This window comes from Eptatretus burgeri, chromosome 11, assembly GCF_056783735.1.
Source record: "Eptatretus burgeri isolate ZD-2024b chromosome 11, Ebu_testis_v1, whole genome shotgun sequence".
Lineage (NCBI taxonomy): Eukaryota > Metazoa > Chordata > Myxini > Myxiniformes > Myxinidae > Eptatretus > Eptatretus burgeri.
In genome coordinates this window covers 79657914-79684461 of record NC_140971.1, presented here as the reverse complement: position 1 = coordinate 79684461, position 26548 = coordinate 79657914, and the positions used below count along the sequence as shown (strand labels likewise).

At 44.0% G+C, this 26548-nt stretch overlaps 1 protein-coding gene and 1 long non-coding RNA gene across 2 annotated transcripts; both read left to right on the top strand.

Moving 5' to 3' along the window:
- Positions 1–9098: 9098 nt before the first annotated feature.
- LOC147017459 (uncharacterized) lies at positions 9099–9963 on the top strand. Its single transcript, XR_015049514.1, has 3 exons — positions 9099–9161; positions 9388–9447; positions 9909–9963. It is a non-coding gene; the product is annotated as an uncharacterized LOC147017459 (long non-coding RNA).
- A 10475-nt stretch (positions 9964–20438) lies between these two features.
- LOC147017458 (uncharacterized) lies at positions 20439–24955 on the top strand. Its single transcript, XM_085847136.1, has 3 exons — positions 20439–20630; positions 20987–21105; positions 23069–24955. Exons 1-3 carry the CDS (start codon positions 20588–20590, stop codon positions 24167–24169), a joined length of 1263 nt encoding a protein of 420 aa, XP_085703262.1. The 5' UTR covers positions 20439–20587; the 3' UTR covers positions 24170–24955.
- Positions 24956–26548: the final 1593 nt, after the last annotated feature.

Sequence of the window (26548 nt, the reverse complement as noted above, 5' to 3'; positions counted from 1 at the left end):
CCAACTACCTCCAGGTCGACCATTCCAGCCTCGAGGAGACCATGACCCTTGGGGAGAGCGTTTTATATAAATTATTTAAATCCGAGTCGAAGTTACAGCTGTGTGGACCGGACTTGTACCTGTGTCGAGAACATGTTTTGTAATATACATCGGTTATAATTATATACCTTCATTCAAAGATCTGCCATTGTATGCAGTAGATCATGTACTATAAATATGGACGGTGTGTCTGTGTGTGTGTGTGTGTGTGTGTGTGTGTGTGTGTGTGTGTGTGTGTATGTGTGTGCGTGTGTGTGTGTGTGTTTGTGTGTGTGTGTGTGTGTGTGTGTGTGTGTGTGTGTGTGTGTGTGTGTGTGTGTGTGTGTGTGTGTGTGTGTACCGGACTTGTACCTGTATCTAGAACAGTGTTTTGTAATATACATCGATTATATACCTTTATTCAAAGATCTGCCATTATATGCAATCGATCATGTACTATAAATGGACGGTGTGTGTGTGTGTGTGTGTGTGTGTGTGTGTGTGTGTGTGTGTGTGTGTGTGTGTGTGTGACCTTTTCTTTCATTTCTGTGAAATACACAAAGGGTGATTCAAAATGGTGATTATAAAAGGTAATTCTATTGTGTAATTATAATAGGTAATTATTTTGGGTCATTATAATAGCTAATTGTATGGGGTAATTCTAAAGGATAATTCTCAAGGGAAATTCCAAAGAGTGATTCCAAATGTGAGACTCAATGTGTCATTGCCATGACAACGTTGTTTGTGGGCGGGGAGGAGGAGGGAGGGAGTGAATTGGTCGTGTTGCAGTTGGAGGTCAGGTCAGGTATGGGAGCATGTGCCAGAACAGCGCGTCGCTGCGTCCACTTTCCGCCGGTACTCCAGGGGCCTCCGTCTGGCCATCCCCCAGGCAGATGCCAGGCCCATCCCCATCTCCTTGAGATGATGGTCAACCTGCTGCAACCATGAGGCACGTGGTCGGCCCACTGGCCTCCTCCACTCATGAGACTCCCTCGCTGAGAGAATCTGGTGAGCAGGATCAGCGTCAGGAAAACGAGCCACATGTCCATACAGCCACAGCTGACGCTCACGGACTATGCAGGTAACAAATCTCATCCGAGTCTCTCTCAGCAACCGCTCGTTGGACACAAAATCCGACCAGCGATAGCCAAGGATTCTTCAAAGAGACCTGGTACCAAAGGAATTAAGTCTCCGTCTCAGATCCTTGGTCAAAGTCCAAGTCTCGCACCCATAGAGCAAGACTGGAAGTACCAAGGACCTGAAGACTCGGACTTTCGTCCTCCCGCATAGGTACCGGCAGCGCCACACCCCATGATCCAGTGAATCCATGACTCCCCAGGCCCGACCCAGACGTCTATTGACCTCCGGCTCACAACCTGCGGAGACATGAATATCACTGCCAAGGTAAGTGAATCTATCCACGACCTCAACATCCTCACCACAAACAGACACAGACAGGACAGCAGCATCCAAGATGTCACCGAAAGCCTGGATCTTAGTTTTGACCCAAGAAATCCGTAATCCCAACGGCTCCGACTCCTCATTCAGCACCTCGAGGGCCCCCAAGAGGATGTCTAAAGTCTCCGCAAAGATGACTGCATCATCTGCAAAATCAAGGTCCGAGATCTTGACATTGCCAAATGATGCACCGCAACTTGATCTCTCCGACATCCTCCCAAAAATCCAGTCAATACAAGTGCTGAAAAGTGTGGGGGCAAGTACACATCCCTGACGAACTCCAGTAACAACTGGAAATAAGTCAGAGATGGTACCACCACACTTCACAGCACTCTCAGTACCAGAGTAGAGTTCAGACATCAGATCGATCAGTTTCGGTGGCACCCCACGAAGACCAAGAATCCTCCAGAGGACATCCCGATTCACTGAATCAAACGCTTTACAGAGATCAACATAGGCTGCAAGCAGCCCCTGCCAAAACTCTCGTCTGCATTCGGTGAGGACACGAAGTGCAAGGATACGGTCAATCGTTGACCTCTTTGGTGTAAAGCCTGACTGCTCTGGACGCTGGTGCTCAAGCAGATGGTGGCGAACCCTATCAAGAATTATCCGAGCAAAGACCTTGCCCGGCACTGAGAGCAGCGTCACCCCTCGGTAGTTGTTGCAGTCTTGGCGATCACCCTTCCCTTTCCAGAGAGGGACAACAAGGCCCCTCTTACAGTCAGTTGGGATGATGCCTGTGTTCCAGGCAGAGCACAAAACTGCATGCAACGACACGAGTGCAGCATTTCCACCAGCCTTGAGAAGTTCAGTATGGATGCCACAGATCCCTGGAGCTTTGCCCCATTTCAACTGGTTCACCACAGCCCGTGTTTCCACAAGCGATGGTGGACCACAGTTGATTCGAGGGTCAGCAACAGGGATTGTAACACCCTTGACGTCCAACTCGACAGCTGGGGGATCAGCCTGGTACAACCGCTCAAAGTAACCGGCCCAGCGGGCCTTCACTTCAGACTCCTCTGTCAAGAGCCTACCACTCTCTGCTCGAACTGCAGTGCTGCGAGGGATGGGCTTGGATGAACGTAATGCACGAATTCCCCTGTAAGTGGGACGAGAATCACCTGTCCACAGGTGATGCTCTACCCCCTCACAGATTCCTCGCACATAGGCCTCCTTGGCCACCCTCAGTGCACGTACAGTTTTATGCCTCAGCTCCCTGAACAGCTCAGCTCTGCCATTCAGCCTGGCCCTGCAACTCTGGTGAATGGTATCCAGTGTCCCTTGAGAGACAAAATTCTTCTTTGCCCTGCGGTGAACTCCAAGGCATCCACCGGCAACATCAAGGACGATGGTCTTGAAGGTGCTCCACAAATCTTCAGGACCCCCCAAAGCACCCAGACCCCCCAAGTGTCCACTCAGCCTGTTCGCAAACTCCTCAGCTACTCTCTCATCCCTGAGCTTGGCAACATCCAGCCTAGGCTGGGATGGTACCATTCTCCAGGATTTAAGGTGCAGCTTTAGAGTTGCTACAACAAGCCTGTGGTCAGTATTGAGAAACTGAGCACTCCGGTAGACCCTGCAGTTCTGGATCATCCTCCAACGACCGTCAATGAGGACATGGTCAATCTCCTTTGCCACACCGCCAGCATTGGAATACCAAGTCCAGCGATGAGCTTGCGGGCGCTGAAACCATGAACCAGCCACCCTAAGTCCATGACTTCTTGCAAAGTCAAGGAACTTAGTGCTATTCTGGTTCATAGTTCCTGACCCATGGGGACCAACACACACCTCATAACCATCCCTATCAGTTCCAGTCGATGCATTGAAATCCCCCAAGACTAGAAGTGTATCTCGTCTGGGGCACTGATCAACCACAGACTCGAGTGTGGCATAGAATGTGTCCTTCACGGTGAGATCACTCGCCTCAGTCGGAGCATAAATAGAGACCAGGGAAATGACACCTAAGGAGTGGCGAATCCTTAATCTCATAATACGCTCGTTGACCGGTGTTACCTCAATTATCATTGGGGTCAGCTTATTGGACACAGCTACAGCAACTCCTTGGGTATGGTAACCATCAGAGCGACCAGACCAATAGTAGGTGTAACCACCCACCATTATCTCGCCGCAATCCGGTCTTCGAACCTCAGAGAGAGCTGCAATACCGATGTCCAAACGCTTGAGCTCAGATGATAACAGAGACAGGTGATCATCCTCTCTTAGGGATAGGACATTCCAGGCACCCACCCGAAGGGACCGCCTCAGGTTAACCCAAGGAGACCGCCGTCTGGTGGACGACACCTCAGCACCACTCCGACACACTCTCCCGCAATCTGACTCAGGGGTGTTACCCCGTGGTTTCCCTCCTATCAAAGATTGGGGGTCCCGAAGGCTTTGCCCCAATCCTGTCATCCGGTGAGCTGCCCTGCGAAGGGAAGCTGCACAGGAGGTACTCCCACGGAGTGGGTTTTCAGATTTTTTTGCGTTTTTGCGTTTTGCGGAATGAAGCGCTTTACGGTGGCCGGAGTGCAAATCCTGCCACCAACCTCCTAATAAGAAGTATCCCAACTGCAGGAGGACGTCCGCAGACACAGTTGGGCACTAGATATGGATGGCCGTTGGCTCACAAGGAGCTCCTCCGCCCTTTTTAAAATTTTTTTGTCAGTTTGTAAAATTGACAAAAAATGTGGAACATAATATTGTTGCGGGGCCGGGATGTCGGCCGTGAGCACGACCACTGGATCGGTTTTTGTTGATGGTTTTGAGCAAGTCGGCTCGACCGATCACCCAGAATTCAGATCGTAGCCCCGGATAAGTCCGGAGTCGACGGGTCCTCTATCGGACCGAAATTCGCCAATGTATAGACCACGTGGGGTAGGGTCGATTGCCAATTTCAATTTACCTAAATACCCACGTGGTCCAACTACCAGGGAATTTCACCCTCGACGGAACCCATACGGAAACGAGCCGCTTAGCTCACTGGTTCCGTGTGCGATTCCGAGCGGTTTAATCGCCGAGAACCGTCGGTCCAGATGTCCCCTTACGGCGGCACAACGGCCTTGCTAATTTTCCCCAGCAAGCGACGCTCAGTCAATGAAAGAAGGAACACAAACGAACTGAAACACTGAACAATCAGGGTTTATTGATACAGTAATGAGGGGAAACCAAGGAAGCACACAAGAGCAGAATTAAACTGAATAAAGCAAGGGAATGATATCCAGTGACAAAGCACTTATACAGTTCACTACTTGCAGACTGGCGCCACAAACACACATACACACACACCCAAAAATGATCGGACCAGATGGTCTTTATTGAGACCTAGCTCAGACCTGCCCGCCTCGTGCGGTCTTCAAGGACCAGGTCCTTGGGGCCGAACTGGACCCCCAGCACGATCCATGTGGCGTATTGGCATACGCGTGCAGGGCGCAATGTGGAGAGAGTTGTGGGGCCATGGAGGAGTGGTGTTGGTAGTCACGTGTCCAAAATGCATTTCGGTGTTCGCGCCGCTCGAGGCGTGTGGCAGTCTACAGTGTTGTACATCCGGACACGCAATAAACAGAGTTACGGCAACCCTCACGACTCTCCGTGCCTCACTGCCCTCCGGACACCACACTTGGTGACGAGGATGGGATTCGAACCCACGCGTGCAAAGTGCCTGGTTTTCCTCGGTGTTGACTTTGAGTCTTTGGCCGGAGCAATTGGATTGTAGGGCGCACGGAGCGCCGGGAAAATCAGCGGAACTAGCGCGGTTCGAGTTCGATCACCTGGTGAGGAGCCCAGGGAAGCGCATCGCGAGTTTCGCAATGCCACGGCTAAAGGACGAGGACATTACATTCAACTCAGACGCGGCGTCGGCCGTCGCACAGACTCAGAGATGTCCGAAGCTCGATGGCCAGAGCGCGACAGGTGATCCGGAGGTCCGCGCGGTGTACCAAGCGCCCACGGCCGCACGCACAGTCTTCGGTGCAGGTCCTGACTGAACCTTGCAACGCGGTCAGTCGGACGGCGGTCTGAACACTCAGGGACATCTACGGTGTATGTGCCAGGTGTCATTGGCCATCATAGCGATCATGGATGGCGGTGTGCGAAGCGACCCCAACATCCCGGGTCGAGACCTACTGCCGGTACGGTGTTTTGTGCATGGCGTACATTTTTACGCCCCGGGTCGAGTCCTGCAGCCTGGGCATAGCGATCCCGGTGGCCCGGAGCAGGAGATGCAGCCGATGTTGGGCCTGTTTTCAATTGATCCGAAGGTGACAAGACCAATGACAGTGGAGGTCGAGGTGAACGGGGCACCGATCGTGTTTCGAGTTGAGACCGGAGCGGCGGTGTCGATCATAAGCGAGCGCACCGCTCGTGCACTCCCCGGTCTAAGTCTTTTCAGGTCTACCCTTGCATTGCACACGTATACCGGTGAAGCGCTACCAACGGTTGGCAGGGCACACGTCTTGGTCGCCCATCAAGGTCAGCGGGTTGCACTCTTGCGGTTCGTGGTGTGAGCGGAGGGGCTCGCCCTTTTGGGTCAGAGCGGGTTGGCCCGCATTCAACTCGACTGGATGGCGCCAGCCAGTGGCCTTGGACGTCCCGTGCCGGGCCGATTAGAGTTTCGGTGGGGGGAGGTTCCTCTTTCAGAGTTCGTACCTCCAGCTGCACCTGTGTCTCCTTCGGGCCCTGTACCGCCGTTTGGGCCCGGGCCTCCCTCGAGAGCCGAGGGCGAGGTCCCGGCGGCAGGAGCCGCGACGATGCAACAAGGGTTTCCGTTCATTGTTTCCTGCAACTACGATATGCAGTTCTGGAGCAACAGGGGCCATGCCAGCTGCGACGGACTCTCCTGCTTCCGCTGCGCTCATGATACGGTGCACACCCGTGTCGTTCAGTCAATTTCAACGGGGGATTGGAGCGAGCCGGTCGCATTCAAGAAGTTCGCGGAACGCGAACATCGACGGTGGCCTCTGCGACATTCAGATGGGGACCGGCACGCAAGTCGCCTCAACGTCGTGGCAACCAAGAGGCGTGCGCGCAGTGTGGTTCATAAATTGTTAATTGTTGTGTGTTTGATTCTCGCGGCACGAGTGATTCAGCATGGCATTGTTAAAGCAAATGCCGACAGTCCGCGTGTGAGCAAGATGTGTTTGATTGGGGTCAATGCTTTCTTTGATGTGAAGAGCTCGCGGACGATGGCTGCGAGTGGCTCCTCCTCGAACTCCGCCCACCATGACGTCGGCCAGAGTGAGGTGAAGGAAGTGAAGTGAAGGTGAGGGTGATGTGGCGTTGTCGGCGTTGGTATTGGTGGTGGTGTAAAAATAAACAAAAAGAAAACCTGACGATTAAAATAACTCCACAGCGCAGGAACATTTAATTACCCATTAGACTAGGGTCGGGACCCAAACTGGCAACATGTACTTTCCAATATAACTGATCTAAAGGACCTGTATGTTGTGTGCTCATGGTTTCCAGATTCGCAACAATATATGGATGTCCATTAGGCAGATATAATAGATCGATGTGTTGATGGACTGAGCTGGACTGAGATGAAGCGGTCCTGAAATGACTGGTAACCATGGCAATAACATTTGAAAACTATCTTACCATTTCGGTGTCTAATTCGAACTGACAACGAACCTTTTCCTTCATTGTGATGTCACAAATGGGCATGATGTCACAGAGTGATGGTCCCTCATTTTCCGGTCGCCCACGTTCTTTTGCACTGAGACGCCGTTTCAAGATGGGGAAGACACGCGTTTTTTTCATCGCGTTGTTGGTGTGTTTCTTGGTTTATAACCATGGCAGTTACCTACCAGTACTTCTACAGGTGAGTTTTAAATGAATACGAACATTTGTGTTCACGTTTTCAACAATTTAAAAGTGCAGTTTGTTCTCTCCCTGTAGGTTCGATTCCCCCCAAACTAAACAAGTACATTAATTTCATTACTTCATGTAAACCATTCCGGTAGTTCCGTTTTACACCACATTGTTCACCGAGGGATCAAACATGTGATGGAGTTTGTGACGACACTTTGATGCTGGTTTCCATGCAGTGTTTGATGTATATCCTTCAGTTTACGACCAACTACCTCCAGGTCGACCATTCCAGCCTCGAGGAGACCATGACCCTTGGGGAGAGCGTTTTATATAAATTATTTAAATCCGAGTCGAAGTTACAGCTGTGTGTACCGGACTTGTACCTGTGTCGAGAACATGTTTTGTAATATACATCGGTTATAATTATATACCTTCATTCAAAGATCTACCATTATATGCAGTTGATCATGTACTATAAATATGGACGGTGTGTGTGTGTGTGTGTGTGTGTGTGTGTGTGTGTGTGTGTGTGTGTGTGTGTGTGTGTGTGTGTGTGTGTGTGTGTGTGTGTGTGTGTGCGCGTGCGTGTGTGTGTGTGTGTGAGTGAGTGATGTGTATATTTTATTTCTCATTTGTGATTTCATCATCAACATTCAGGATTATGTTGTCCAAGTAATTTTGACTGATCCCACATGGTATTTTTTTGTGTCCATGTCTGTCATGCAGCAGTTACACGCGAATGTGAAGGTCATCTTGGACAGGGTGAAAAATCTTCCACCCATTCAGGTATGTTGTCATGTAATACTCTTGAAGTGTGTGTGTGTGTGTGTGTGTGTGTGTGTGTGTGTGTGTGTGTGTGTGTGTGTGTGTGTGTGTGTGTGTGTGTGTGTGTGTGTGTGTGTGTGTGTGAGTGATGTGTATATTTTATTTCTCATTCGTGATTTCATCATTAACATGCAGGATGATGTTGTCCAAGTAATTTTGAGTAATCCCACATTGTATTTTTTTCTGTCCATGTCTGTCATGCAGCAGTTACACGGGAATGTGAAGGTCATCTTGGACATGGTGAAAAATCTTCCACCCGTTCAGGTATATTGTCATGTAATACTCTTGAAGTGTGTGTGTGTGTGTGTGTGTGTGTGTGTGTGTGTGTGTGTGCGTGCGTGTGTGTGTGTGTGTGTGTGTGTGTGTGTGTGTGTGAGAGTGATGTGTATATTTTATTTCTCATTTGTGATTTTCTAATCAACATTCAGGATTATTTTGTCCAAGTAATTTTGACTGATCCCACATGGTATTTTTTTGTGTCCATGTCTGTCATGCAGCAGTTACACGCGAATGTGAAGGTCATCTTGGACATGGTGAAAAATCTTCCACCCGTTCAGGTATATTGTCATGTAATACTCTTGAGGTGTGTGTGTGAGTGTGTGTGTGTGTGTGTGTGTGTGTGTGTGTGTGTGTGTGTGTGTGTGTGTGAGAGTGATGTGTATATTTTATTTCTCATTTGTGATTTTCTAATCAACATTCAGGATTATTTTGTCCAAGTAATTTTGACTGATCCCACATGGTATTTTTTTGTGTCCATGTCTGTCATGCAGCAGTTACACTCGAATGTGAAGGTCATCTTGGACATGGTGAAAAATCTTCCACCCGTTCAGGTATATTGTCATGTAATACTCTTGAAGTGTGTGTGTGTGTGTGTGTGTGTGTGTGTATATTTTATTTCGCATTTGTGATTTCATCATCAACATGCAGGATAATGTTGTCCAAGTAATTTTGACTAATTCCACATGGTATTTTTTGTGTCCATGTCTGTCATGCAGCAGTTACACGCGAATGTGAAGGTCATCTTGGACATGGTGAAAAATCTTCCACCCGTTCAGGTATATTGTCATGTAATACTCTTGAGGTGTGTGTGTGAGTGTGTGTGTGTGTGTGTGTGTGTGTGTGTGTGTGTGTGTGTGTGTGTGTGTGTGTGTGTGTGTGTGTGATGTGTATATTTTATTTCTCATTTGTGATTTCCTAATCAACATTCAGGATTATATTGTCCAAGTAATTTTGACTGATCCCACATGGTTTTCTTGTGTCCATGTCTGTCCTGTCATACAGCAGTTACACACATACGTGAAGGTCATCTTGGACATGGTGAAGAATCTTCTACCCATTCAGGTACTGTATATTGTCATGTAATACTCTTGGAGTGTGTGTGTATGTGTGTGACCTTTTCTTTGATTTCTGTAAAATACACATAAAGGATCTTATGAATCTTATGTGTCTTAAAGTGTCTTAAGGGTATTGGAGTCTTAATTTCGTTCGGGTCTAAACACTCATGGGGGTCTTAATCGGTTTTAGGGAGTTTTAAGAGTCTTGATGGCCTTAAAAGGGGTCTTAATGTTCTCCACCCTCTTTGGGTATTAAAAGGTCTTCAGGGTGTCAAGGGCTCTAAAGGTATCAAGGGGTCTAAAGGTTTATGGAGAAGGGTCTCGAACTTGTATGCACACAGGTGCACGAACACACGGACGCATGCACGGCTGCTTTTACAGTATAGATTTCCTTGATAATTACAGACCATGCAGGAAATACACTTTGACTCATATAACATATTTTGTTTATCTGTGTCTGTCCTACAGAAGCCGAAAAGTTTTTCAGATAATCTTTTGGAAAAATTCTTCAACCTTGTTCCCTTCTTGAAGGTATGATGGCATGGCTTAAATGAGGTGCATTTTTGAATTTTTTTCTTTTATTAAAAGGAATAAATTCCTGCAAGGGGATAGTGTGAAAAACATGCTGACTCAACCCAGGACTCAAACCCAAGGACCTCATCGCTAGTGCGGCAATATCCCACTGAGATATTGAGTCTTCGGGATAACCTCAGGAATTTCTTACTCTGCCACTGCAAGCTTTATAATGGCGGTCTTACGTGCCTGCAAGGCAGACGCCAAATTGTGTGCATTGTTGGTTGTTAACTCCATATGTGTGTTTCAGAAGGTCGAACAGAGCCCTTTCAGGTCTCAAATTATCTACGTGCGTATATATGAGTGTATTCACATATTCAGTCATGGCCAAAAATAGTGGCACCATTGCACTTTTTTGAAATAACTCAATTTTCTCAAAAATACGATGAAATTGACAAAAGTATTTGGTCTCCACAATTCTTTATTTTACTGTTAATATCACAGAAACTTTGTTTTTGATTCATAACTTAATATACCCTTTTAAATCAGAAAATAAAAAGAAATGGCATTGACAAAATTATTGACACCCGAGACTTAATATTTGGTAGCACGGCCTTTGGACAAAATAACTGCAGTCAAGCACTTCCTACAGCCATGAATGAGCTTCCTATACCTCTCTACTGGCACTTTGTCCCACTCTTCTTGTGCAAACTGCTCCAGTTCTCCCAGATTTTAAGGGTGCCTTCTCCCAACTGCTGTTTTCCATCTCCCCACAGGTGTGCAATGGGATTTAGATCTGGACTCATTGCTGGCCACTTCAGAACAGTCCAGCATTTTGTCTTGAACTATTCCTGGATGCTTTTTGAAGTGTGTTTGGCAGTTGATTCAGGTGCTTTCTTCACCATTCAAACAATCCTTCGCTGCACTCTTCGATAAAGTTTTTTTCTTGCAGCCACATCTAGCAAGGTTGGCTGCAGTGCCATGGGCCTTAAACTTCCTGATAACATTGCGTACAGTGGACACATGAAGGTCTCTGGAGATGGACTTGAAGCCTTGAGATTGAACATGCTTGGCTACAATCTTGTGTCTGACCTCCTCAGACAATTCTCTGTTTTTTTCTTTTCTTATGCTCATTGTGGTGCATACAGTGACACAAAACAGCAGAATGACTTCTTTCTCGATTCAAACTAGTTGAATGAGAGATTTATATATTGCAGTCACCTGCAACTCACCACAGGTGAGTTCAATTCAAATGTAAAGGAGAATCTTCTTCTTCTTCTTCTTCTTCTTCTTCTTCTTCTTCTTCTTCTTCTTCTTCTTTCGGCTGCTCCCGTTAGGGGTCGCCACAGCAGATCATCCGTATGATCCGCATAGTGATTTGGCACATGTTTTACGTCGGATGCCCTTCCTGACACAACCCTGGTCACCTCTTACGACACAGGGATATGGTACACCTATTTTAACCGGGGTATACACCGGCCCAGTACACTGGTACTCATTTCGCCGACCTCGGAAGGATGACAGGCTGAGTCAACCCCCTGGTGTATTAGTTCAGTGGACCAACGGGGCTTGAACTCAGGACCTTTTGGATCCCAAGCCGCTGCCCTAACCACTGCGCCAACACACCAGGCTTCAAATGTAAAGGAGAATCACCTGCTTTAAATCTAATTATTTGTAACAACTTCAAAAAGGTGCCAACAACATTGTCCAGGCCATTTTATGATTTCTGTGTTGAATAAGATAAGATTTCGTTATTTTTCAGCTTTTTTGTTTTGTTCCACTGCAAGCCAAAGAAATACTTTTGTGGATACCAAAATATTGTTTAATTTAAACAATTTTCTGGAAGAAATGTTGCATTTTTTGAAAAAAGTGCAAGGGTGCCAATATTTTTGGCCACAACAGTATGTGTGTATATGTGTGTGCAAGTTGCTGTTGTTGACTGCTATAACCACACATGGGTGGGTTTCAGGAGATGGAATGGAGACCTACCAGTTCTTGTGAATGTATGTGTGAATCAGAGATAAATCTCATCGAAAAATTTAATAAACAGGAATAAATTCTTGCATGGGGCTTGTGTGAAAAAATCCTGCCTCAACCCAGAAATCAAGCCCAAGGACCTCATCACTCGAGCAGTGACAGCACTCTGAACTATTGAGTCCTTGGGAAATCCACTTTGACTGATACAAGATGTTTTGAATTTATTTGTGTTTTTTATTCAGAAACCTCCAAGTTTTTCAGATCGTCTATTGGAAAGATTCTTCAACCTTGTTCCCTTCTTGAAGGTATGATGGCATTGCTTACAAAAGATACATTTAAAACAAAACAATATATCATATAGATGTTTATATGTGTGTGTATATATATATATATATATATATATATATATATATATATATATATATATATATATATATATATATATATATATATATATATATATATATATATATATATATATATATATATATGCCTGGTGTTGGCTTAATGGTTAGGGTGGTGGGCTTAGGATCCGAGTATCCTGAGTTCAAATCCCACTCGGCTGTTGAATTAATACCAGGTGGGGTTGACTCTGCCTGTCATCCTTCCGAGGTCGGCAAAATGAGTGCCAGCATGCTGGTATCCTGTGTCGGAGTGGCGACCCGTCCAGGATTGTGCCCAATAGCCAAGGAGACTGCTTCGGCAGCACCAACGCTCTGCACAGAGTATGGTCCCAGTGGATGGATGGATATATATATATATATATATATATATATATATATATATATATATATATATATATATATATATATATATATATATATATATATATATATATATCGATACGTGGAGTATGACAAGCACTACCCCAATCCCCATTGGACATAGTCCTACACCAAATCCTCGCTTCCAACTCGGCGACTCTGTCAAAAACACAAAGATTACATGGTCAACATCAGTTAAACATCAAACAGAGCTGCTGATCCAGATTTCGGGCTTGCTTGCCCTCATCAAGATGGCATACCAATAAAGATCTAACCAATGATGACCACATTGCTCTTTGCGGATTATGCGGTTTTTCCGTGTGAGACATAATCCGCAGCGTTGCTCACCATAACAGTCAGGAGGTGTGTTTGATGTGTGTACGTCTCTGTGTGTGTGTATGTATATATATATATATATATATATATATATACATATATACATATATACATATATATACACATATATATATATATATACATATATATATATACATATACATATATATATATATATATATATATACATATATATATATATATATATATGTATATATATATATATATATATATATATATATATATATATATATATATATATATATATATATATATACATATATATATGTATACACATATATATATATATATGTATATATATGTATATATATGTATATATATATATATGTATATATATATGTATATATGTATATATATATATATATATATATATATATATATATATATATATATATATATACATATATATTGTTGCGAATTCGCGCCCGCCGGGCGTGCGAGCGGCCACGTAACTCGAATCGCGGCATGTCGCCCACCAGACGGACAATTCTGTCGTGACCCTCTCAGACTAACGCCGGGAACTAGTCACGGGTGGGCCTTTCGGCCTCACCACGATCGTGCCAATCGGCCCCCCGCGTGGGATAGGGTTGCTCGCCAAATTCGACCTACCTAAGTACCCACACGGAGGGTAGACCGGGCGATCGCACCTCGCCGCAGGTCGACTTCGGACACGGGCCACTTTAAGCGACCCGTTCCGTACTATCGGGATAACCGAGCGGTGTTATCGTCAACCTCGACGGTTCCCATTAATTATTGGGCGTATTTAGCCCACGACCAACCCTTTACGTGAAGTAAGATGGAGATTCAATTAAAGAAAAGACGAAGCGAAACGGGAAAAACAGTTCAACATAATTCACATTTATTCCGCGGCAAACAGAAAGCACACATATACAATTACAACAATTATGCACCAAAGGCAAATGTAAAAGAAACACAACAATTATGCACCAAAAGCAATTGCTACAAAAGAAACACAATGCAGATCTACTACCGACTACGCGAGCACACGGCAACACTTACACAGTTTTACTTTACAGACGGCGCCGACAACACATATACTCAAAAGCAAAAGAAAAAGGGGCCACCCTCAACTACAAGGGGGCAGACGTGGTCTGTGGGCGCGAGACCGGGCAGAGCCTACCCGTCTTTTGATGAGCCGCAAAATGGCGGCGGCGCCCCGACTCCGCGCTCCTCCGCGGGCCTCGCTGGCACTGCCTGGAATGGGGTGGGAACGGGGCCCCCCTTTTCGCACTATCTCAGCACGGGGGGGGGGAAACAGGGGGGGGGGGTTGTTGATGCTCTGGGGAAAGAGGATAGCTGGCTTGCTTGGGTCCCGCGACGAGCGACTCCACTGCGCCCTCGACCGCGTTCCCGGCTTCTCCTCTTTGCAGCTCCCCGACAAACTCCGAACCCCGACAGACCGACTCTCCTCCAGACCCGTCTTGACTGCTGCTGCCACACTTCGCCGCCGCCACAACTCGCCCGAGCCCGAAACAGAAAAATCTCTTGAATTCGCCCCGCGCTGGGCGCTTTATAGTGCAGCAGGAGAAACCATATGCAAATTTTCGGATCAGGATGGGCTCGGGGGCGGAGCCACGCTCGCCCATTGGACGGAGAAAAAGTGGGCGTGAATCATTCCTGATCCGCGAATTTGCATATATCGATTTGACTCCGACGCGCCTGGAGGCGGGGCCAAATCGCCCCGCGCTTAATGATTGGACGGATCAGAAGTGGGCGTGTATCATTCTTGATCCGACTTCTCGGAAAGGCCGCTTTTTGCACCCGCTGCTCGGCGCGCGCCCTGTACGAGTCCAGGATCGGTGCCCACAAGCGGTGCAGGAAAGGCCGCAGAAGGAGAGGTGAAGGCGGTGGAGGGTTTATTGTGGCAGTGATGGCCATGGCGACGCTTGGAATGGCGGTGATGTGATGGTTGCGAGAGTGAGTTGTGACGGTAAAGGTCGTGGTTGTTGGCGTTGTTGTTGTTGTGAAGCGGCGTTGCGGTTGGTGGTTGTTGTGTGATGGCGGTTGAGACGTGGTTGGCTCAAAATAAAGATAGAACAGAAAAACGGCTATCTTAAAGGGTCGCAGCCCGAATGAATCACATTTATTCCCTCTAAACAACGGGTTTGGGGCTAACTACACATATACTTACAGAGATATCTCACCTACGGGACCTGAATGGTGGTTTGTGAATTTCCTTAACCAAAACAATATATATATGTAGATATATATATATATATATATATATATATATATATATATATATATATATATGTAGATATATATATATATATATATATATATATATATATATATATATATATATATATATATATATATATATATATATATATTTATATATATTTATATATATATATATATATATACATACATATATATATATATATATATATATATATATATATATATATATATATATTCTTCTTTCGGCTGCTCCCGTTAGGGGTCGCCACAGCGGATCATCCGTATGATCCGCATAGTGATTTGACACATGTTTTATGCCGGATGCCCTTCCTGACGCAACCCTGGTCGCCTCTTACGACACAGGAATATGGTACACCTATTTTAACCGGGGTATACACCGGCCCAGTACACTGGTACTCATTTCGCCGACCTCGGCAGGATGACAGGCTGAGTCAACCCCTCTTCTTCTTCTTCTTCTTCTTCTTCTTCTTCTTCTTCTTCTTCTTCTTCTTCTTCTTCTTCTTCTTTCGGCTGCTCCCGTTAGGGGTCGCCACAGCAGATCATCCGTATGATCCGCATAGTGATTTGACACATGTTTTAGACCAGATGCCCTTCCTGACGCAACCCTGGTCGCCTCTTATGACACAGGGATATGGTACACCTATTCTAACCGGGGAATACACCGGCCCAGTATACTGGTACTCACTTCGCCAACCTCGGAAGGATGACAGGCTGAGTCAACCCCCTGGTGTATTAATTCAGTGGCCCAACGGGGCTTGAACTCAGGACCTTTTGGATCCCAAGCCGCTGCCCTAACCACTGCGCCAACACCAGGATATATATATATATATATATATATATATATATATATATATATATATATATATATATATATATATATATATATATATATATATATATATATATATATATATATATATATATCATTGCCCTCATAACAAAAGTGCCTAAGCTTCATCAACGAATAAAATGACTTTGGCACTTTTGTTATGAGCGTGACTATATATATATATATATATATATATATATATATATATATATATATATATATATATATATATATATATATATATATATGTATATGTATATGTATATGTATATATATATATATATATATATATATATATATATATGTATATATATATATATATATATATATGTATATGTATATATATATATATATATGTATATGTATATATATATATATATATATATATATATATATATATATATATATATATATATATATATATATATATATATATATATATATATATATATATATATATATATATATATATATATATATATATATATATATATATATATATATCTATATACAAAGTTGAAAGTGTGTCTGTGTGTTTCTCTGTGACCTATGCACGCGAAAAGTACAGGACTGATCCTCACCAAACTTCACATGCTGACAGAACATGTACCTGGGAGTGTCCCGATGTAAAAGAATTGTACTTCCGACTTCCGGTTTCTGAATTATGACGTCATCACCTGATTTCGTAACGTTAATTTTTCAAGTTTAGCCGATTGACATGGGGCCAACGCCATATACAATATATCTAACATATGATTTAAAGTTTTTATTACCCGTCATGTGGCAGAAGGGGGATATTGTTGTCACCCAGGTCGTCTGGCTGTCCGTCCGTCCATCCGTCAACATTTATAGCTGTGAGTGCAATAACTCATAAACTGTTCGCCATATCGATTTGAAATTTGGGTCACACATGTACCATCTAAAAAGGAAGAACGCTATTGATTTTGGGCATGGCCGGATCCAAGATGGTCGACTGGGGCGGCCATCTTCAAAAAAATGTTTTTTCGCCGTATCGATTTGAAATTTGAGTCACACATGTACCACCTGAAAAGGAAGAACCCGATTGATTTTGGGCGTGGCCGGATCCAAGATGGCCGACTGGGGCGGCCATTTTGAAAAAATGTTTTTTGTAATAAATGGAAAACCGCTTATCTGATTTCAATTATTTTTGGTTACTACGTTCCTCACCCCTGGGGAACTTTTTCGAGATGATGACCAAATGGTGTCTTGTTTCCAATTCACCTCCCTCATTATCTGGAATATGTATGACCTTTGTCTTTCAATGGAGGGGGATTCCCCATCTCTGATGGTATATTTGTTTGTCTGTTTGTCTGCATGTGCTAATCTTCTGAAAGGTGAAAGATAGGAGCTAACCACTGAAACAAAAAATGTCGGGATGGGCCCCCGAAAGGTTTTAGGCTATGTGGCAAGGCCCCTCGGCCTTGGGGGGGGGAGGGGTGTGTTTCCCCCTCACCAACCCCCTTAGCCTATGACTGCCATGGCCCAATAGGGAACTGATACTGTGCTCACATGAGACATATGTATAGAAGATTAAATTCATTCAAAAAGAACCCGGGCAGCTCTGGGTGCATTCACCTAGTATTATATAATATAATATCAAAGGTTGAAGAACTCAAACAGTTAGGAAAGTGAGAAATGCAGACAAGTAGGTTAGTCAGGAAGAGGATGTTAAAATAACTTTGTATCTCGTGAATTTAGCCTCATATTGGCTTAACGGTTAAGGTGGCTGGCTGAAGATCTCAGGGTCTTGAGTTTGAGCCATTGTCTTTCGATCAAATAACATCAGGAGCGTTGACTCAGCCCGTCATCCTTCCAAGATCAGCAAAATAAGTACTAGCTTACTGGAAATAGGGGGCATTGCATCAGCGGTACAGCCACGCTGCCAGCAATGATGCAACCAGCATATCTACACTGTACATGTACAGTGAAACCCCAACATTCATTGAGGTTATTTTCTTGAAAACTGCCGCAAATCCCAAATACACGAATGTCGGGGCATTGCTTCAATGGGGAAAAAGGGGGTTACATCATGGGGGTTGCAGTGTGCTAAGTCCTTACAACTCTCACTGTGAGCCATGTTGAAGAGAAGCTATTGGCGGAAATAAAATGAAGTGTTTCATACTTGTCTGATCGTGTGAAAAGCAAGTTTTATACAAAATACAGTCCAAGGAGTCATGGATTACAAAGGGATTCTGTTCTCAACAATTGGTTATACAGGAAGTAAATCGATCGGCCTTTGATTCAGTGTTATAAATGGTGGTATCAGCGCATGAGTGTGGGCTACTCACCCAGAGATTTAACGAGCTCAGCGGGAGGCCAACCATAAACTTGATGCGCATGTTTGAGTAACACATTACCAAGTGTTAAGTCCAGGAAAGAGGAACAGTAGGTTTTAAATTTGAACCTCAGCAGGATGACATATTCCTTTGTACTCGCAGCTGTTTCTAAAGCAATTAGTGATTATATATGAATCGGTTGTGCTTTAGAAAGGTTATGTTATTTCTCTTTGTGAGATTCAAAGCAAAATAATTTTGATAATACCCAATTTCCGAGCCGTTTGCTGTATTAACATGTTTTCCAAATTATTGAGCCCAAACTTTTCGACCTGTCGCACGACGATTGCCAGCTGATTATAAAGAATTATGTTCATGCAAATTTCCTGGAAACGCCTATCATGCAACTTTTTATATTTAAATTGTTGATTGAAATTCACCCTAAACAAGGGTTAAAGCTTACTACTCAACGTTTTTGGGTTGTGCACATCATGGTACTGTAATCGGAAATCGGCACTCACACCGACTCCAACCAGCCACTGCCGATTACCAAAAAATTGCTGATATCAGCCTGTGCCAATTACCAATACCAATACTGCCTTAGCAATAGTGGGTAGTCATTGCCATTGTTGGGGGTCCATGGGTAGATGGCAATGGTTTACATATATATATATATATATATATATATATATATATATATATATGTACACTTATATTTATATACACTCCATGGCCAAAAGTATGTGGACACCTGCTCGCCCAAAACGTCATTCCAAAATTATGGGCATTAACATGGAGTTGGTCCCCCCCCCCCCTTTGCTGCTTTCACAGCCTCCACTCTTCTGGGAAGGCTTTCCACTAGATGTTGAAACATTGCTGCAGGGATTTGCTTCCATTCAGCCACAAGAGCATTGGTGAGATCGAGCCCTGATGTTGGGCGATTAGGTCTGGCGTGCAGTCGGTGTTCCAATTCATCCCAAAGCTGTTCGATGGGGTTGAGGTCAGGGCTCTGTGCAGGCCAGTCAAGTTCTTCCACACCGATCTCGACAAACCATTTCTGCATGGACTGCGTTTTGTGCACGGGGGCATTGTCATGCTGAAACAGGAAAGAGCCTTCGCCAAACTGTTGCCACAAAGTCGGAAGCACATAATCATCTAGAATGTCATTGTATGCTGCATCATTAAGATTTCCCTTCAGTGAAACTAAGAGGCCGAGCCTGAACCATGAAAAACAGCTCCAGACCATTATTCCTCCTCCACCAAACTTTACATTTGGCACCTTGCATTCGAGCAGGTAGTGTTCTCCTGGCATCCGCCAAACCCAGATTAGTCCATCAGACTGCCAGATAGTGAAGCGTGATTCATCACTCCAGAGAACGTGTCTCCACTGCTCCAGAGTCCAATGGCGGTGAGCTTCATACCACTCCAGCTGATGCTTGGCATTGTGCATGGTGATATTAGGCTTTTGTGCAGCTGCTCGGCCATGGAAACCCATTTCATGAAGCTCTTGACGAACAGTGCTTGTGCTGACATTGCTTCCAGAGTCAGTTTGGAACTCAGCAGTGAGTGTTGCAACCGACGACAGACGATTTTTTCCGTGCTACATGCTTCAGCACTCGGCGGTCCTGTTCTGTGAACTTGTGTGGCCCACCACTTTGCGGCTGAGCTGTTGTTGCTCCTAGACATTTCCACTTCACAATAACAGCACTTGCAGTTGACCGGGGCAGCTCTAGCAGGGCAGAAATTTGATGAACTGACTTGTTGGAAAGGTGGCATCCTATGACGGTGCCACATTGAAAGTCACTGACCTCTTCAGTTCAATGTGACCCATTCTACTGGAAATGTTTGTCTATGGAGATTGCATTGCTGTGTGCTTGATTTTATACACCTGTCAGCAATGGGTGTGGCTGAAATAGCCAAATCTGCTAATTATAAGGGGTGTCCGCATACTTTTGGCCATGTAATGTATATATATATATATATATATATATATATATATATATATATATATATATATATATATATACACATAGTGTGTGTGTGTGTGTGTGTGTGTGTGTGTGTGTGTGTGTGTGTGTGTGTGTGTGTGTGTGTGTGTGTGTGTGTGTGTGTGTGTGTGTGTGTGTGTTTGTTTTGTGAGTGCAATTTTCTTTCTATTTATTGTGCAATTATTGTTCTTTCCATTCAATGCAGATCAAAGAAACGCACTGGATGTTAAGACTCTCTCAAGGTAAGTCACTGTTCATATTCCTTTTTCAATTTTTCCGTACATGAAGAGACCGCAGACCAAATCGCAATAGAACAAAGGATCATTTTCTTGGGGTTAATGTGTTGGTGTTCCCATATCTGAACCCCTGGCTCATGTTGTTAAAGAAAAGAGGTTCCTTATTTACATGAGTTCAAATCCCACATACGATGATGTGATTGTTCATTGTCTACCAATGTCTTTGCAGTTCACATTCAAGTACACAGATGTATATATTAATGTCCTCATCTCCCATTTGATGTATGCATGATCTCCATTGTATTTACATCGAAGCAAGTAATAATAAGCCTTTTTAACACTCTCCTTTTTCTTGTTTACAGGATTAATATCGACTCTATCACCGTCCTGGAATTACTTCAACCGCCAGCGGCATTTGGATGTGTTGATGAAATGCCAAATTTTCACTGCTGTTATTGTGCTTCTCAACTTCACCATCCAGGTATGCATTTGATAACTTCCTGGTGAATATTCACAGTCCATTAAAAATGTTTCATTTATGTTTTAGTTAATTCACAATCCATTAAATCTCTCTGGAGTGACAACCTGAGTGGAGAACTGGATAGATCAGGTTCATGGGATAAAGCAAGTTAAATGTATGCAGTGCCTTCAGAAAGTATTCACATCCCTCGACTTTTGTTACATTTTGTTGTGTTAGAGCCTGAATTTAAAATGGATTAAATTTAAATGTTTTGTCACCAATATACATAAAATACCCCACAATGACAAAATGAAAACATGTTTTTGGAAACCTTTACAAATGTAATAAAAATGAAAACCTGAGATGTCTCGAGTAAATAAGTATTCAACCCCTTTGCTATGACACTCCAAATTGAGCTCAGGTGCATCCAATTTCCTTTGATCATCATTGAGATGTCTTTACAACTTTATTGGAGTCCACCTGTGGCCAATTCAATTGATTGGGCATGATTTAGAAAGCAACACACCTTTCTATATAAGGTCCCACAGTTGACGGTGCATGTCAGAGCAGAAACTCCACCAAGAAGTCCAAGGAACTGTCCGTAGAACCAAGAAGTCCAAGGAACTCCGAGATAGAATTGTGAGGAAGCATAGATCTGGAGAAGGGTTTAAAACAATTTCTGGACTGTTGAAAGTTCCCAAGAGCACAGTGAACTCCATGATTAGGAAATGGAGAGAAGATAGAACTACGCAGACTATTCCTAGAGCTGGCCATCTGACCAAACTGAGCAACAGGGCAAGAAGGACCTTGGTCAGGGAGATGACCAATAACCCAATGACCACTCTGATGGAACTGCAGAGTTCCTTGGCTGAGATGGGAGAACCTGCCAGAAGGACAACAATCTCTGCAGCACTTCACAAATCTTGGCTGCATCGGAGAGTGGCCAGACAGAAGCGACTCCTGAGAAAAAGGCACATGACAGCACACCAAGAGTTTGCAAAAGGGCACATGAAGGATTCTGAGAATATGAGGCAAAAGATTATGTGATCCAATGAGATGAAAATGTAACTTTTTGGCTCAAATGCAAAGTGCTATGCCTAGTGGAAACCGAGCACAGCTCACCACCCATCTAACTCCATCCCTATCTGAAGCATGGTAATGGCAGCATCATGCTATGGGGATTCTTTTGAGCGGCATGGACTAGGAGACTTGTAAAGATAGAGGGAACAATGTATGGAGCAAAATACAGGCAAGTCCTTGAGGAGAACCTGCTTCAGAGTGCAAAAGACCTGAGACTAGAGCAAAGGTTTACATTCCAAGAGGACAATGCTCCCAAGCATACAGCCAAATCAACACTGGAATGGCTTCAGAACAAGAATATGAAAGTCCTTGAGTAGCCCAGCCAAAGCCCAGACTTGAATGCCATTGAGAATCTGTGGAAAGACTTGAAGATTGCTGTTCACCGCCATTCCCCATCCAACTCGACAGAGCCTGAGCAAATCTGCAAGGAAGAATGGGAGAAAATCCCCAAATCCAGATGTGTGAAGCTGATATAGACATACCCAAGAAGACTCGAAGCTGTAATCGCTGCCAAAAGCACTTCTACAAAGTATTTACTCAGGGGGTTGAATACTTATTGACGCAAAACATTTCAGCTTTTCATTTTTAGTGAATTTGTAAAAAAAATTCTAAAAACACATTTTCACTTTGTCATTATATGGTATTTTGTATCGGTCGGTTATTTAAAAAAAATTCAAATTTCATTCATTTTATGTTCAAGCAGCAACAACAAAATGTGAAAAATTCAAGGGGTGTGAATACTTTCTGAAGTCAAGGTACACGACAGAGAATGGGGTTACATACATGACAAGTCAAATTGATTCGTCCTTAAGCTTTGTTCAGAACTTGCGTGGAATCAAAAATGATGTCATATGACGCAAAGTACTCTCTTAAGGTGTGTTGTTTACTGCACTTTGTGTTACAGATTTTCACACTTGACGTCCGGCGTAAATCCACACAGAGAAGCAGAAATACCAGAAGATGGGATTCTGAGATCCCAGAAGTGAATGCTCTTGTGCCAGTGAAAGAATTACAACAGGATCACACATACCAATCACGTGTGACATCCCAGCACAAGACAGTTCTGCAGGATCAGATGACCATCGTGCTCAGCAATGATGTTTTATCCACAGTGAGCCAGGATTTTTTCAGATCATATGGAATCATATCAGAGGCCAAGGAGACTATTTATCTGAGGTCTAGTGGAATGGCGAATGTACATATACAGTTTTGTACAATCCTTAATTTGATGTCGAGTTTGTTCATGACAAACAACCAGGAAGTAATCACGGTTCAGTTAACCCGATGTAAAAACACCCGATGGCCGATGATTGAATCGGCATCAATGGGAATTGGAACACACAACCCATTCAGAATATCTAGAACTATACAGCATGAACTTGGAAAGTCAGACTATAAGAATGCACTGGGCTTACCTGCATCGATTCAAGACACGCCAAAAGATAAAACTTTTTTCTCAGTCCTGAAGCAAGAGGGACACCCTGATCCTGAAAACCATCCGGTGTCAATAGTATCAGAAAATGTAACGGAACAAGGTAACATCTCTTTGCCAGTTGAGATCCCGATAGATTTCAATCAAAACTTCGTGAGAAGACCAGTGAAAAGTTCTCCAAGAAGATATTGTATACCCGTAAAGATATCAGGAGCAGTGATTACTCTTTCCAAAACTACCTCTGCCATTAGCACACCAGGAAGAAAATCTTGTGTACCTGTAAGGATACCAGGGGCAGAGATTGCTCCTTCCAAAACTCCCTCTGCCATTAGCACACCAGGGACAAAATCTCGTATGCCTGTAAGGATACCAGGGGCAGAGATTGCTCCTTCCAAAACTCCCTCTGCCATTAGCACACCAGGGAGAAAATGTCGTGTACCTGTAAGGATACAAGGGGCAGCGATTGCTCCTTCCAAAACTCCCTCTGCCATTAGCACACCAGGGAGAAAATGTCTTATACCTATGAAAATAAGAAAGGTGGTGATGATTCCTGCAACTACCAAAACGAAATGAGCCCCAAAGAGAAAACATATAACACCGATGACACTGAAGCGGCACTGAATCTTCACAAAATGACCTCCAAACCAAATAACAAAAACCCTGAAACAGATCACTGGAAAGCCAGGCCCTAATTTTTCTAGAACAGGAAGGTTCAAGGAAGAGCAAAGTTAATTCTGAAACAAAAGGATGAGAAAGAGAAGAGGAGGAAACCCTGCAGGAGAGAATGGATAAAATCCACAGAAGATTGAAATCAGCAAGTAAGAGGGTTGGATTTGGAATTGTTCATGGAGGTAAAAAAGATCGTGGAAGAATATACCTCAACTACCTGGAATGTAATAGAGAGTGAAGAACGAGTCTTTCACTAACGAGTGAAGAACGAGTTGAATTATAGAGAAAAGTCCCCGAGTTGACAAGAAATGTTTTGGTTAAAAAAAAGAAAAAAGTTTGACTGAACGACACAATTGGTTATTTTGTTGAGAAAGTTCCATCGGGAAATCATTTCAGTCCACAGCAATGGAACTCCACCTCAAACAAGTCATGATGATTGGAGTGTAATACTTAGGTACGTTAGGGAACCTAATCCGAACCTGAACCCAACCCCTAACCGAGTTACTCACTTTCCTAGTTATTTACTTTCTTACTTTCCTGTCTGTTATTTTCCAGATATTTATTTGAAGGCCACCATGATGCAGGCCGGTGGCCTTCAGAGAAATATCTCCTCAATGTGACCTCTCCTTTCCCTTCCCAAATGCCTGATAATCTTGCCATTCTATCAAGGTGACTCCAATAAATGATTCAACAGCTACTGACGTGGAATTCCAATCAACCAAACCTCTTACTTTCATGTATGCTCTGCTTTTTCTGTTCTTTTCCAGATATTTATTTGAGGGCTACCATGATGCAGGCTGGTGGCTTTCAGATAAATATCTTCTCAATGTAACCCTACTTTCCCCTCCCCCACCAACTTTATCTTCCCAAAAGAAAGCTTAAGGTTCACTTTCGATCTTCCTCCCATTTTTCTGTAACAGGTAGAATCGTCTACCAGAGTCTGTTTTCTTGTGCTCTTCCCACCAGGTCTTCAAGTTTGCTGCCAACCACCACCGTCATATTTAGTTTGGTAAATGTTTTGGGTTCAGTGTTCCTGATTTTTCCGCCCTCTCGTACCTGAGATTTCCCAATCATTGTGTTGTAGTTCAGTCGGCCGTCAGTCACGGCTTAAGCCAATGAAGCCTTTGTCGCTCCTGTGTGAAGCGGGGCCATCGCCGTAAAATATAAAACACACAGGAAAGAGCGCTCTGTGCTGAGGCGCGGCGGTGATGGTTATGGTTTAACCCTCAACCAGGCAAAGATCCCCGGGGGGTTAAAACGGCACGGTAAAGTCTGCGCGGCAGTTGTATACTTCACCCAAGTATGGAGTGGATCATCTGGTGGGGATGGTCACCTTCGTGGGGATGGTCCACCCTGCAGCAGGGGTCAACAACCCAAATAACAAAATTTTTTTTTCCAAATTTGGTCAAAAACACAATAGATCATCAGCTGAACATCAAAATGGTGGTGATAAATGAGTGTCGCTCTGGACCTTGTCGATCTACATGTTTTTGTCATTTTTTTTGCAGCCAACAACATGCTTGGCCCTGTATTAAAAAGTTCTCCATGAGATACTGTGCCAAATAGTGTCAATATGACCTCGAAGTGGCAACTACGGGGTTAAAAAGTATGTTTTTTTTGTCCCTGAGGCCATGTTCGTCCCTCTAACTATTTCTACCAAGGATCCCAGATAACTCAAATTTCAGTCAGTCCCACAGCATGACTTTGTACTATTCCTAAAAATATGGCACCATGAATATTAAAGGCGGGCTTTTGACGACAACTTGAAAACGCCTTTTTTCTTTTAAAAGGGTCAAAGACGAACTGATGCGGCATGTTTACGGCTCATAAATTTCCAAACACTAATTCATGGGCTCTGGGAATTGTGTAAGCATCTACCGCCAGCAATTACTCTCGATTTAATAATTCTCGAGCACCCCTGATATCTGGGCAGGTAGCAGTAGACCATTAAAGTTGCCATCTCACATGAAAATAGGTCTTACAGGATTATGTTCAAGGCCCCATGCATTTCCGTTCAGGTTTACCAACTATTCATCAGCATCGCATATTGATGCGTACTCTTGACTGCATCAACTTTCGGCAAGTGGGAACTGCTGCAGGTGACCATTAAAGATTCTATGTCGAGGGCGGTTCGAATATTTTATGGCAATGGTGGCTGACTTCAGGAAGATAGCGCTTTGGGATCTATATGATAAAGCAGGGGTGTGTGTTTGTCCGTCCCCAAACTAATCCCTCAGTTATGGGGCTTGCCCCGCCAAACCTTCTGTGGAACTTTTTGGGGTC

Excerpts from the sequence above, each read along its gene's own strand:
- LOC147017458 (XM_085847136.1), top strand. The coding sequence starts at position 20,588 with ATGCAGATCAAAGAAACGCACTGGATGTTAAGACTCTCTCAAG. Across the intron at positions 20,631-20,986 it reads GATGTTAAGACTCTCTCAAG|GATTAATATCGACTCTATCA; the intron begins GTAAGTCACTGT and ends TCTTGTTTACAG. Across the intron at positions 21,106-23,068 it reads TTCTCAACTTCACCATCCAG|ATTTTCACACTTGACGTCCG; the intron begins GTATGCATTTGA and ends TTTGTGTTACAG.